Source organism: Lagopus muta, chromosome 6 (genome assembly GCF_023343835.1).
Source record: "Lagopus muta isolate bLagMut1 chromosome 6, bLagMut1 primary, whole genome shotgun sequence".
In the NCBI taxonomy this organism is placed as follows: domain Eukaryota; kingdom Metazoa; phylum Chordata; class Aves; order Galliformes; family Phasianidae; genus Lagopus; species Lagopus muta.
The window spans coordinates 18943397-18957902 of NC_064438.1; the positions used below are offsets into that span (position 1 = coordinate 18943397).

The window sequence follows — 14506 nt, forward strand, 5'->3', positions numbered from 1 at the left end:
TAATTCACTCTGGTTGTAGCCCTTAAATTAAAGGGCTTAAACTAAGCCCTTAACGAAAACCTGGTCATATCGCCAGTGAAAATAAGGAAAGTGCAAAAGCATTCAGTTCTTCCGCCCAGGAAGGCAAAAAGGAATTATGTGAAACCAAATGCCCACTCAGCAATAATTTGCAGATTCAAAAGTGGATGGGAAGTACAGAGCACAGAGAAACCAAACAAGATTTCACAGCATTGGAGAAATGGGAGTTGGAAATAGACTTGTCAGCTTCCAGGAGCCATGGTCATGCCATAGGTTTGGCAGAAAGTGACTTCAGGATCCACATCTTTGGTGAGGGTGCTCAATTCTTTCATCAGATCTTCACATCCAACTGTTGCTGTGACCTGGTTTGGACAAGGTTCTACAAATTCCAGAGTGTTATCTGTGATGGGAGGCACTCCTCTGTCTGCATTCCTCAACTTTTTCATCTTCCATTCTCATTCATAACTGAAGAGGGGAAACTGATTTAGTGAGAGAGAAGTGGTTAAGAACCATTAGGGGATCAAAGTCTCTCCACTGGACAACATGCCCAACAGGAGATTGTCATCTCATGCTTTGATGTCAGAAAGTCCGGAAAGGAAAAGCCTCCACTCAGCGTGACACCTGGACATAATTCTTCACCTTGCTGCACTTCAGGTGAGTTATTTTGCCACAGAAGTATGTGAGCAGATGGAAACCAGAACCTGTGCTGAGGTTTTTAGATATCCTTGAAATAATCCATGTGGAAAAATGTTTTGAAAAGTGTGTTTCAGGTTTTTTCCATTCAGAATTTAAGGTGGGAGAGAACTCTCTGAGTACATTTCATTGCAGTGGTTCATGTACAACAGTAGCATCACTGGGTGTATGCAGAAAAGAAGGTCCTTGTTATTTATGCAGTAATTGAATTGTGTGCTGATGCTGCCTTTCAGCATGCATGAAGAGCCTCAGTGAGAGTCACATGGAAACAGACAAGGGCAATAGAGAGCCCCTAGGGTGTGACACAGATAGAAGAAGAAGGAATTTAAACGTGGGTATGTATGTTAAAAAAACAAACAAACCATGGTTTATTTAAACATGTAAAGTACTTTGGAGGGAAAAAGATTACATTGTACTATGGCAATAGAGATAGCACATACCTTAACAAGCTCATCCAACATAATGAATTCAGGCTACTCTTTGCAGCCTCCTACTCCTGGCAGTCAGACTGACCTTTGGGAGAGGCTTGCCAGTGACTTCTCTAGGGGACTCCAAACTACAGATTAATTTCAATCACAATTTGCTGTCCTGTATCTGTACATCAGACTCGGGAGCAGGATATCACCCTCCCACCAGGGGAGACAGGTGAAAAATGGCAAAACTTCCCATGCACTACGACATTTAGCCATGAATTGAGAGTAGCCTGATGGAGCGTCTGATCCAGGGTGATTACCAGGGTGTCTGCCTTAACCTTATCCCAGGCGTGGTTCATCACTGGGATAAAAAGCCTAAAGCAGAACAGACTGTGAGAAATATCATGTTAATTATAAAATGCCATTTCCAGACACAGCTTTTTATTTCAGGTTCTTTTCAATCCAGTCTTTGAAAGGAATCACTTTGGTGTAACCACTGTAGAGTTCTAGGCTGCAAGTTTTATCATAACCCCAACTCACTAATCCCATCAGGTGCCACCTTAGCTCAGGAGATGCTTTTCCTGGTAAAGTTATGGCTGCAATCCCACCAGTCTCAGCAGGGCAGATATTCGAGAAGGCTGTGTGGTCCTGTTTAGCACAGAACATGCTGTCAGTGATGCTGACCTGTATCCCATTATCCTCATACTGTTGCTCACACAACAGTGAGTCCACCATCTGAACAGCTCCCATGCGGATTGTGTCATTCTTGTATCCAGGATCTTTAATATCAGCCAGTACCTTCCAGCCAGTAACTGTTATTTTTAAGTCTTCTGTGGATGAAGTCAAGTCATGAGAAGATGCCAAGCAAATGGGTTGAACACGACTGCTGATTCTGGCTTTGTCCAAAAGTTTTATGACAGCTATGTCAGAATCAAGTAATATGGGGTCGTAATTGGGGTGCACTATGATGGCAGAAATCTGGGGAGGAAACAGAACAGGAAGAATTATAGCATTAATAGCAGTGGCAAATTAGCAGCACTATTTCCATACTTTCATGTTGTAGTTTGCATTTCTTACCTCTCCTCTCCACTCCCAAAGAGTTATTTTATCTTAGATCTTGCTCAAATGAGAATCATAGAATCCTTAGAGTTGGAAGAAACCTCTGAAGGCCATCTAGTCCAAACATGGAACATGCAAATAGGTCAAGCATATTCTGTTAAGAGCATGTTTGGTGGCTTGGTTTTCAAGCCAGTTTTTGCTGCTGGAAAATCCTCCTGATGGAATACAGTCAAAGACATTTCCAGCACAATGGGGAGTTAATGGCCAGTTCCTGTGCAACCTACAGTAGGGAACCTGTTTTAGCAGGGGTTTGGACTTAATGATCTCCAGAGGTCTCTTCCAGCACCTGTAGTTCTGTGATTCTGTGATTCAGTAATAAAGTGCTGGGGCCAAATATTTAATGGCAGCTACTTTTTATGAAACACTAGAAGGAGGAAGATGATTCCTGATAAGAAATATTGTCTTAAAAATAATGTAATTAGGAAGGTCTGAAAAAGCTGGGATTAGAGAATGAAAAGAACAATAAAAGGGAAGGATGGGAAACAAATTAACAATGATTTTATGGATGAAATCAATTAATTACTCCCCACTCCAGAAAAAGAAACACAGTCTTGCTGTATTTCTTCTCATTTTGATTTCTACCTCTCTAGCTTTACTTGAAATAACAAACCACTCTGGCAAGCTTGAGGTGCTATTTTTGGAATTGAATTCAGATACAAAATTCTTTTGAGTTTAAAGATAGACAGATAACCTTGGGACAGAGGTATGAGATATTTTATTGGTGTCAAAGCCACGATCTAGAGCACAAGTGTTTCTTTCATAAATTATGCTGATCGCTTTTGACAGTAACTGACATCTTTCTTTTTTTTTTCTGGCAATATCACTCAAGATGTCATGGCCCAAGGAATCTGAGTTATTTTCTTAGTGATCTATGTTAGGAGGGAAGTATGCTAGTTGGACAGTGTCAGGGGAATTTTATGCACTGCAGCATGTCCCCTCCTTGTGCCATGACAGTTCTGTCAATTGATTCTCTAGATGCACATCTCAGAGAACAGCACGTAAAACAGCACATTGCCCAAAGGTTAATGTTTTTCTCCCTGTACAAGATGAATGTGATCAGCATCTGTCAATGCTCAGTGTTTTCTGCTCCCAGCAGACTTACTCACCCTCAGGTTCTGGATGGTCTTTTCATCCCTGTCATCATCTCTGTAGAATTTCCCCAGAACCACCTTGAGCTCTGCTGTCTTGAGCACGATGGTCTTGCCCAGGTCAGTGACGCAGTGAGCTGCCACCACTACGGTGCGCTCATTCACCAGAGCCCCGCTGCAGATGAGGATCCAAGCTCCTTTTTTGAGACTGTTCTCCTTCACCCCGTTGGCCGTCCGATAGATTGCTGCTTGCCATGGCCACCTGGTAGAGGTTACAGCCTTCTGAAGAGTGATATTTTCTGCTTTTCCACAGACTGAGGAAACATGAAACAAGAATGAGGTGACACTCTTCCCCATCAAAGAATCCAAATGTCACTCTCAGTTTTTGCTTAGGATGTACTAGAATGAACCAACCAGCAACCATCAGCATTAGAGACAGCTTTCTAAGTCTCCATCTCCAACCTGCAAGATTTTATATAGCACAAAAAAAACCCTCTTTTTTTTTTCTTGTTATTCTCTGAATTCCTGGCTGAAGTAGAAATGCAGAATTAGCACTTGAGTAAGTGAATTTTAAAGATAACTTTATCAAACTGCACTCTAATGGGAAAACTACATAAAGAAATAGAGAGAACACCCTTGACTCTTGCTTATAATAAAAGCCAGCAGTGAGCTAAAACTATTCCAGGCAGTCACAGAGTAGTTGTGCTGCTCTAGAACCAGTCTTATTGTAGCTGAGTTCAAGCTTATGAGAGTAGACTTGTCTTGCAGCAAAATTTTGAACATCAATCAATACCTATCCAAAGCAAAAGCTGTGCCCTGTCCTAGGAATATGTCACTATGGGTCAGACCTGGGGTAAATTTTCCTGCATTTGGAAATGTTTGCTTACATTTTGCAATATCAACCTTTCCTTAGCAGACTAAGTTAAGGGAAGAGCCTCTTTAAAATGCAGGCCCTGCATCCCATTCCTTAAAGCTCGATATAAGCAGTGTACCAAAGCAGAGATGAAAGAAAAATCATATTTGCAATAATAATACAGGAAAAGTGATAGTAGGAGAACATTTTCAAATCATGAGAGAACCACATTCCACCTTTGCTTGATGAAAAAATAGAAAAATTGATGGCAAATTACATTGCCAAAAGCTTCATCCCTTTGCCATCACCTACAGAAGTTCTACTGGTGCGCAAAAAGAGCTGTCTATCCTCTAAGCTTTATTGCTGCTATCTCCCAACTGCAAGCATGCACAGTCTACACCGTTGGGATTCCCTAATTATCTAAGATGAATACACAGCTGCTTGTCCCATCCGCCAAGAGACGTGTGCATTGTTTTCCCCTGGAGACTCACTTGGAATACACACAGGGGCCCTTCCACTCCATTTTCCTGTCTTCAGACAAGTCCTCCTGCTGCTACCCAAGCGACGGTAGAAAGGAGAAATGCATTCATACTGAAGCTGAGTGTGCAGATGCTGGTACCCTGGGGGCAGGTCTCCGAACGGCAGTGCTGGCTTCTTGGTTGGGTAGATTTCAAGCTTTTGCTTGCTGAATGCAGATGAGTAAAGCTGATGCAAAGGTGTTTCCCTGTTTCAGTGAACAAAGAACAAGGTCATAATAAAAACATGATAAAAGCGATCATTTCCACAGCTTCATCACTAGCTGTGTTAAGTATCATTTAAAAGCCTGAGCAGTTTGTGAAAGAGTGAGGCAAAATATCTTTCCAACATAGCTTAGCAATATTCCCATTTACAATCCAGCTATTTTATTTCTATATGTGCATTTGTTTATGACTTGTAATATGTTTATAACTTGTATAACTGCTTTATAACTACTTGTATCTCTTTTTTTTTTTCTTTTCTTTTTTCATTTTACAGTTTCTGGATTATATCCAGTTGCCTCTGAATGTGGAATAGTTTTTTTTACAAAAGGTCTGAAATACTCTGGTTTTAAACAGAGAAGTTGGTGTTACCATAATTAATTCTCACTAGAGAGGAGTTAGGCACATCTTTTCTCTAGTGAACATTTTAATAGGCAGTATTAGGAATCGATTCAGATTAAATCATGTTGATAAAGTTGCTTGACTTAGCAATTAACCGAGATAATTACCTCACCACAGAGATTTCATAATTGCAATAATCAGTAAGCTTCCATTTTGAAATTGTACTGATTAGCTGAGACACGACATATAATTAAAGAAATAAATAGATGCATCAGCCTGGATATGGACCATAAGCTTGATGACAGTAATACTTTAATCTTCATCACTTAGGACATATGCCTTGCTCTAACGTTTAAAAGCATATTTGTACACAAAAACTTATTTGCATCTGAAAAATTAAGCAATAAATTAACTTCCCTTGCTATTTCCAAAATTGCCTGAGTTGAGAAAAAGCCATAAGAATGCTTTTTCACATGGAAATTCCATTTTTGGTCCAAGAGAGACTGCCTCCATCGTATAGAATTTGTGAGTAGGCAGCACTGAGGAGAAGAAAAGCCATTAAGAACTAGAGCAACCACAAGCTTCTTGTACTTTGGAAGAAGGATGAGAGCTGCTGTGGTAACCCTAAGTCTGCCTGGTTCCATTTCCATCTGTTGTGACCCTGCAACGTTGCATTATCCACACTTGGCCTTATGTATGAAGTGTAGAACATACATCAAGGCATAAAACCAGTTCACATACATGAGATGCCATCATGATGCCATGCAGATGGGAGAATGGGTGCACTCTGATACAGCTTGCATTAATATCAGAAACGTCTACAATAAAAAGACCTGTGTTCAAAAGTGAGTCAAGAAATTCAAAGAAGAAAAATCTTTTGATGGCTCTGAGAGCCTCCTGATGCTGCCTCTCTCCAACTCATACCATATCGACTGCTGGAGATTGGGGACTATTTGGGGGAAGTGCGTGCTTGCCTTGTTGCTAAAGTTTTATTCAGGCATCTGCTACTGGGTCCAATCTTTCTTTTCCTTCCTCTCTTCCTACCTTGCTTCCTCCTCTTCCCTGTGCTCATCCCAAAGCTAGCTGTATCAGCATCAGCTCTGCTACCTTGCTTTGGGTGATGGAATGTAAGGCAGTCAGATTACATTGCCCTTTCTCTCCTTGAGTTCTCCCCATTCATTTCTTCTCTAAGGTGATACATTTTCATAGTTTAAAACACATTACTAGCTGGAGGGAACTGTTCCTCAGACTGTTCTTGTAGCCTGTTACAAGCTTGCAAGCCTAGTTCTGGCATGGTCCAGTGCTTCACACACTTATAAGGGTGCTTTTCTTTCTGGCTGCCTCCTGCAGCTTGCCATTCTGTGCTCAATCAGACCTCCCTTCCCAGCAGCTCTCATTGCTTGGTTGTCAGTGGAGTTCACAGAGCACTTCACAGGACTGGTTGCTCAATCAGGCTAAGACTCATAGGGTGAAAAGGAGGAAAAAGCAATCACATTTTTCTTAAAACTATAGTTGAGGTGCTGTGTTCTCACCTTGACTGAACCTGCATCGGCAGCACTTTCTGTCTCACCAGGTCAGAGATTTTTGGCTCTCTGCAGGCTAGAAAAAATATAATGTTTCACAGTATTTTTCCATATTCACAGCTCAAACGTTATGGCTTGTACTCATTTCCACCCCTTCCTCTCACTAACAAGAGGGGACTGGATTAAGAAAAGAGGCAGCAAGTTACATGCATTAAAATAAGGCTAAGCCCTAAAATGTACAGCTTTAGTAAAATGCTGTCCCACAGGTCTCTATGGATCTATCCCACTTACAAACACAGGAGCAAATCAACATCTTCTGCACTGGGCATTGTCAGCTAAGGAAGATTTGTTTGCCAGTCTGAATGCCAGAGTTACACCACCACAGCTGGCGGTTATGAACCTGAACAAACTTTTGCAATAATGGAATTATAGAAAAAATGTTTCACTTTCATCTGTAGAGCCACACAGAGCTAATGCCAGAGAGTCAGTGCACGAGAAAGGCTGCAAGATATTGCAGACATTGAAAACCCTGTTTGCATGTGCTCCATTAGGGAGGAGCTGGGGATTCAGAATCTGAGAATGACCAGAGAGTTACCTGAATATGCCTGCATATGCAAAAAAATAATAGAAGCACAACTGAGGATTTCTAATTTTGGATATTCCGTTCATTTGCTTTAAGACTAGAGTAAAATATTCAGCTCTATCACTTCAGATAACTCTGCTGGGATTTCCTTCTTGCTGCACAGAGCAGAGTCTTGCAGGATGTATCTCATCTGTATGCTTAAGCATTCATTTCTGTGGGATTTAACAAAATCTTGCTCTTTGTGGTTAATGTATATGTTAACCTTTATGTCATTATCAAAGTTAACATCAATAAAGAAGCTTTCCACAAACTGAGATGATTATGTGCTTCAGGGAGAGAGTATTTCCATCTAAAATAACGGAATAAAGCAAATTCCCCAGGGGACAGATATATTTCCTTATATTATCATTACTTCAGTTAACAAAAAAATAAAAAAATCCATTAGAATATGTTTCCAAAAATGCTTTGGGAAAATGAATTTGGCAGCTCCCCAGCCCAAATCCCTTCATCCATTCAGGGTTCCAGACATGCTTATAGTAGCCCCAGGTCAACAGCATAATTCCCCTTCTAGCAAAGTATTTAAAGATGTGTTTCAATGTTTTTGATGAACACAGATGGTTTAAGCACATTCCCAAGCGATTTTCTAAACCAGACGTTCAAGGTTGCAATCTACAGTCTTGGTCTTATGAACTTTTACACTAAGGACTTGTCCCATTGACTTAAAGGGGTCGTTAGAGGAGAGCTGTTTCTTATCACACGAACTCTGATGAGGCAGTTATTTCTTTCTGCTTCCATTCCCTGCTGATCTTTGATAATGATCTTACACAAATTTCATCCTATAAAGAGGGTATTAAGGGTCTAGGGGAATATTCCTCTCCACCTTTAAAGATGGAAGCATCTGCTGGAATAACTGGCATCTTCCCTGGCTGAGTTTAGCAGCCAGTAAGAGCTGGCAAACTACCAATCTCAGTATCAGCTGTCAGAAAGTTTATTCTTAGGAAAAAGTGATTCTCTGGCCAGTGTAAAATACACAAAAGAAAATCTAGTAAAAAAAAAAAAAAGTAGCAGCTTTTATGAGTTGTTGTAAAAAAAAAAAAAGATTATAAACTACCTTTAATACAGATTGGCTGTTTCCCTGACCATTCTCCATTGTCTTGGCAGGTCCTCTGTTCGTTCCCACTGAGAACATAGGAGTTGTTACAAAAGAAAGCAATGACTGTGCCAATTTTTGCATAGCGTCCATTCAAGAGCCCAGTGTCTTCCACTACTCTTCTGTAGCCATTGAGTGGGCCACCAGGATCTGAGCAGCTTTTCTCATCTAGAACTAACAGCAGGGGGAAAAACAGTAACCATTTTATGAAGTTGACAGCATTATTTTCACCCATCAGATCGCTTGACGTTTCATTCAGATGTTGCAGTACAACACATGCTTCATTAAAGACGCCTCTCTATGACCCATCTGTCCCATATGACCCATCAGTCTTTGAAGAAAATCAAACATTAAAGAAGCAATGATAATACAGATGAGTGTTAATGATACACGTTTTGTCTTTGTTGAAAGCGTGAGATTCTCAAATCCTTTAAAAGTCTTTAAAACCTGGCTGACAATTCTGAAGGAGAAACTTGACTTTACATGATGTTAACATCCCGTTGTCATTAACAGGACTAATTCAGGGACATAAAAGTATGCACTTAAGCAATTTGCACAAAACAAGCCCTTGGCATCCTTTTCCCATTTCTATACTTTCAGTACTCCACTGGTCTTGGATAATAAAGCTAGACTACTAAATTTTGCTTTTAAGTTTGGTTGCAATTTGGTCTCTTAGAGAGATCCCAATAATCCAGGAAAATAAAGGAATTTAAAGAGAACACATGTATATTTGTACTGATACTAAAAGTTTAATGTGCAAATTCATAGGCATACTGCATATAAAACCTCTTTTACTTCCTCCTTCCCGATATTTCCCCCTTCTTTTTATTTGCTTTTTTTGTTTATTTTTCTCACAATAAATTTAAATTTTAGGCCTAAATCTAGATGACAGCATTCCCTTTGTGATGCCTCACTTCAGAAAAGCACCAGTGCATAACGAAACACTCAAGTATTTATTTAAATCTGTGTAATCAGCACAGCAGTAGTGTACAGGTATGGCCCTGACCTGTTCCTGCATCCTCGTGTTTTCAGAGCCCAGCTCAACAAAGCATGTAAGCATGTAGTGAACTGTGGCAGTACAAGGTTCTATGAGGGGCATCTTCTCTTACTATGGAGCAGATAATTCAAATAAATGATATTTTTCAGCACTTTAACATTGGAATTTAGTATATGCTGAAGGTTATATATGTACTTAAATACTTCTCTACAAGTCGTACTGAAAAAAACAGGGACTAAGCTCCCTTTCTAAGCCCCAAATCATAGCAGCAACACTTCAGTAACAGCCAAGTCTAAAGACAGATGTTTCACTAGATCTTTAGCTAGAGACATCATGCAGCAGGAACCTACTGCATTTATTGCAATTGGAGGTGTTCTTTTTAGGTAGAAGAATGCCTTTGCTTGTTTGTCAAATGAACTTATATACAGCTGTTTCACAACACTCACACAACGCTCTCCACAAAATTTGCATTGCTTGCCACTGCACACTTGTGAAAGTGCTATTCAAATTGATATGAAGTGTTCTGGAATATGGAAATAAAATTGTGCAATATGAAACAACTGAACTAAAATTAATCTCTTTGGAAGTGAAGAAGGGAGTTGGGATTTCACGGATCAATATGAATGGTAGATCTGCCATAGGCATGTGAACTTGCACAGCAAGAATGAACAGAAGTTTCTCTTTTAATAGTTTCTGCTTAGGATAGGAATGCTGTTGACATAACAGTCTATTCTTCATGCAATAAGCCCCAATTACTCCACAGAGAGCACCACACTTCTGCAGAGAAGATAGCAAAGGTACCCTCATTTGATTTTGGTTCTAGAAATTTTTGTTTGTGTGTAAGGAGGATACATGCTTTTGAGGAGATTATTTTTCACTTGGTTGATTGACCTTTTTATTAGCAAGTCTTAAGGGCTTGGGCTTCAGCAGAGTGAAATAAGAATTCTTATGCTTCTTAAAGGTGGGATGACATAGAACATCACGCTAAACCATAGATCTACCAAGTTTCAAGTGAGATTTGCATATTCTAGCTTAATGTGAATACCATGTCTGAAACATTTGATAGGAATCAAAACTTAAAGTGACCTTACCACATTCGGGATGATGTGTTGACCAAATCCCATCAAGCTGACAGTAGGCAACACGGCTGCCTTTTAAACTGTAACCTGCGTTGCACTTGAAGTAAACCTGGGCCCCGTATTTAAAGTCATCTCCTTCCACAATACCATGAGCGGGAGCACCTGGAGTCCTACACATCACCACTGACAGTTCAGATATTTCAAAAAAATCCACTTTATTACAAAAACAGGACTGTGTTAGGATGATTCTTTAGAACATATTAAAACCAATTAAAATGGGCAGGAGTAAAAATTGCAAGACAAAATTACAAAAGTTTCAGAGAGTTGTTTAAACCTCAGTTCTACACACACTTACGTATACGTAACTCTTCAAAACATCCCTAGACCCATTCAGTTCAAATGATCACATGCATAAGTGTGTGTTGTACTGTTACAGCTTTCATTAGCTTAAAATACTGTCCTTCCTCCTAAGGAGAGACTTTGAATTAAGTACCATGCGTGGTCAACAGAAAACTTAGGTTCTTAAAAGCCTTGTATTGAAATTCTTTCAAATTTTCAAATTCTTCTTTTCAAGTTTATATATTTCTTGAAATAACCTCACTGAAATAGAAAAGCATTGTTATTTGTACAGGTCAAACATTATCATAATGACATTAAAAAGGTACCTTGATATTTACCAAACTGTGATATTTATCCTTTCCACAGGGTTGCTCTATTGGGAAGATACCAAAAGACAATGGGGTATTTATCTTCTGCAAGCAAATACTAAACATCCTAAATAAGATTTCTCTGAGAACATCTGGTTAGCCATACTAAATCAGTCTCAAGCTCCATCCAGCACAGAATTCTGCCTTCAATGGCAGCAAATAGCAGATTTGAAAAAATAATATAAAAACAGAGCAAGCATAGGGAATGCTTTCCTGACATAATCTAGGAGCATTTAGCAATTCAAGGCTCAAAATCCAGTGGTATCTTTGGCATAACATATGCTGGGGACTTTTTGAATGTTAATCTGTGTTTTCCAAAGTCAGCTACATACTTGGTGTCATATGCTGTGGCAATGAGTCCTGCAGAGTAAGCGTAGAGTGAAAAATGCACTGCCTTCATAAGTTTGGTTTTCAGCTTGCCACCTGATAACTTCATTTGATGCTCTATTTTCTCCATTATCAGAGACAAAGAACGCCCTTCTCCAAGTCACTTTTCAGTACCAATTTTCTGCATTAATGGAGAAATAAAAAATTAAATGTAGGAAATACAGGTTCCAATGTATACACAGTTGCCCATCTCTTTGAGTGTCTCTGACTTTGCCTGGCCATTCATTGTGGAAAACTGCAGAAGAAGGGATTCTGTGCAAGATGTAGCTGTGCATATGGGTTTTTTACCCAGGAGCTGCATCTCTCTATTGAAGATACATAGATGAATGCTACCAAGATCATCTCTGCTTTATGTTTTTAGAATTTGACTTCTTGTTGTGTTTTGCCTTGTAGCTACTGGATCTGGACACACAAAGAATGTCGCTTACAGCCAAATTGTGACCTTTACATTTGCAGAGGAAAAACTTTTCTAAGGCCTCAGGCCTGTAATCGTTACTCTGAACACACATGACTGCATCTATTTATAATGGAGCATGGACTATTCAATTATTCACACACAGAAGAGATTCTTGAGTGAGTAACTGCTCTAAAGCAGTAGTACTCCCAAGAACAAGGCATCATAGAAACTCCTCTCATTTTACGGATTACTACAGACATCAAACAATGATTTAGCAGAATCATTTGTGCACTACTAAGCACAAGCCTTGGAAAGAAAAACTGTCTAACGTGTAAGCATTAGAGAGGGGCTCTGACTCACTACTCCAAATCAAAACACATCCAATTAAAGGAGCTCCACATTTTTTCTTAATGAGTGATCTGCATCAGTATCATCTTCTGCATAATGACAAAAAATCAACAAAATTCATTCCTAGCACGTGATATTTTTCATATGAAATATATCCACTCAAATATATGTGTATACGCAGGCACATACATAAATGAAAGGGAAACAATAGGAATATAGATTTTAAACCCTCAGAAAGCTTTTCATTCCAGTCATGATCTTTGTATTCCCAGTCACTTCTTCATATCTGTCTCTGGACATCAATTCATTGCACCACATTTCTATTTCTCTTTTTCAGCATAAAGTCACACTCAGCTTGTCAAATGAAAAAAAGATTATTAGAAACATCTGTACGCCCCTTGGAGTACTCCTTTTTATCAGAAATACAGGTTTTGTGTCTATTCTAGTACAGCTCTGCCAAACAATTATTTGGTGCTTTTGTGTTCTACGTCCATCCTGGAAAAAACTTACCCAAGCTACACTTACTTTTAACCCAGAAATGGAGAATATTTGTTCTTGTTCTGTCTCCTAAGTGATTAAGATATTCTGTTTCTAGCCCTTGTGATTTGCTCTGCTTGCCAGACTTTCTTTAGAGTTTCTCTGTGCCAACGTTACCCAGCTGGAACAACTCTGGTTTTACTCATGAGATAAATTCAGCATTTTGTGCACAGATGCATTTAGGAACTATGGCCTAGAGTAGAGGAGATGGAGGCAGAAGGTCATGAGATCTAATATAGCTTAAAAACTGCGGTCATGGGTAAGTTGCTTCATTTGCTGCATGTATCAAAAGAGAGCACTCCTTTCCTCACAAGGACTTTATAAGCATTAGTTGATATCCACTCGTGTCACAGAGTCACTGTGAGTGACTATGATTCTCTGATTGCAAAACAGCCAAGCATTATTAACAGACATGGTGCTGCTGTTGCCCATGCCTCTATCTGCTGGTTGTCTGTTTTCATAACACAGGATTGCCTGTGGTCTGTCCCAATCTGTGAACTGCCACTGAAGGCACAGGTAATCGCTTTGTGTTCTATTTAGATAGTTATTCAAGCTCATTCTTTCTCTCTACGAGTTTAACACGGTTTTGAATCCTGAGATGTTCCCTGCATCTCTATACCACAGCTGAGCTGCGTTTTCAGCGGTATTATCTGGCCTGAAACTCACACACAGTTGCTCTAGCATCTGCCTGTGCTGTTTTGAATTTGAGCTCTATAGCTTTCTTCCCCCTTCAGTTTGGCTGAAAAATTACTCTACCAGATGGTAATGGACAATCAAGTATGAAGGAGGTTTCATGAAAAGTCTGCCAAAAAATGTCTGAGTAACTCAGAAAGTGTGTCTAAGCTGATCCCATTCTTTATGCCATGGTGCCATCACACCTATACAGCTGTGGGGTCTTTATTTCTAGAACTGTGGGAAAAAAAAATTGAGAAAATTCAGGGGAAGGTAAAATTAAAGTCAAAAATTAACTTGAGAAGAGATTAGGAGCTAAAAATGATCACTCCGGTCATGCAAAACTAAAAATTGCAATAGCCTAAGAGCTGAGACCAGGAAGGATGCAGCAAAACATCTAAAGGGTCTGAAGGAAAACAAAGAGGTATGTTTAGGCAGGATAAAATTAAGAACAGAATTATTAAGAAAAACTCTTTAAAAGCCTGTGTGATAAGTGCTCGAATGGCATAGTAAAATGTAAATAGAAATGATGTATCTCAGCATTTGAAAACAGAAAATCCAGCTAGAAAAAAAAAATGGAATAGATTTTGGAGAGAAAAAGCTGGCAGTGCCAAACCCACTGTGAGCTCAGAGACTTTTTTAATTTTAATTTTTCTATGCATTGTTACACAGTGTTGTTCCTCAAAAGTTCCATAATTGATCCATATGGGCATACAGACAACCCTTGTCACTTTGATGTTGTTCTATGGTAACTGCTGAGTCACAGCCTGAACCACTGATTGAGCACCTGGGGAAAGGACCCGGTCAGCCCTGGGAGCACAGGTGAACAATTCAGCTGTGTGACAGGAAGGGATGGAGCCTGG

General features: G+C 39.6%; 1 protein-coding gene across 3 annotated transcripts in view; it reads right to left on the minus strand.

Moving 5' to 3' along the window:
- Window positions 1–1051: 1051 nt before the first annotated feature.
- The window catches only part of PAMR1 (peptidase domain containing associated with muscle regeneration 1), a 57711-nt gene continuing 44256 nt past the window's right edge, over window positions 1052–14506 (minus strand). Inside the window, exons 7-12 of one of the 3 annotated variants that reach the window (XM_048950260.1) lie at window positions 10608–10808; window positions 8481–8693; window positions 6796–6862; window positions 4676–4908; window positions 3350–3645; window positions 1052–2102 (exon numbers count right to left, since the gene is read on the minus strand). In XM_048950260.1, the coding sequence (XP_048806217.1) occupies window positions 1566–2102; window positions 3350–3645; window positions 4676–4908; window positions 6796–6862; window positions 8481–8693; window positions 10608–10808 (1547 nt within the window). In that variant the 3' untranslated portion in view covers window positions 1052–1565. The remainder of the gene's footprint in view (window positions 2103–3349; window positions 3646–4675; window positions 4909–6795; window positions 6863–8480; window positions 8694–10607; window positions 10809–14506) is intronic. The other 2 variants (XM_048950258.1, XM_048950259.1) reach the window with 2 other exon arrangements.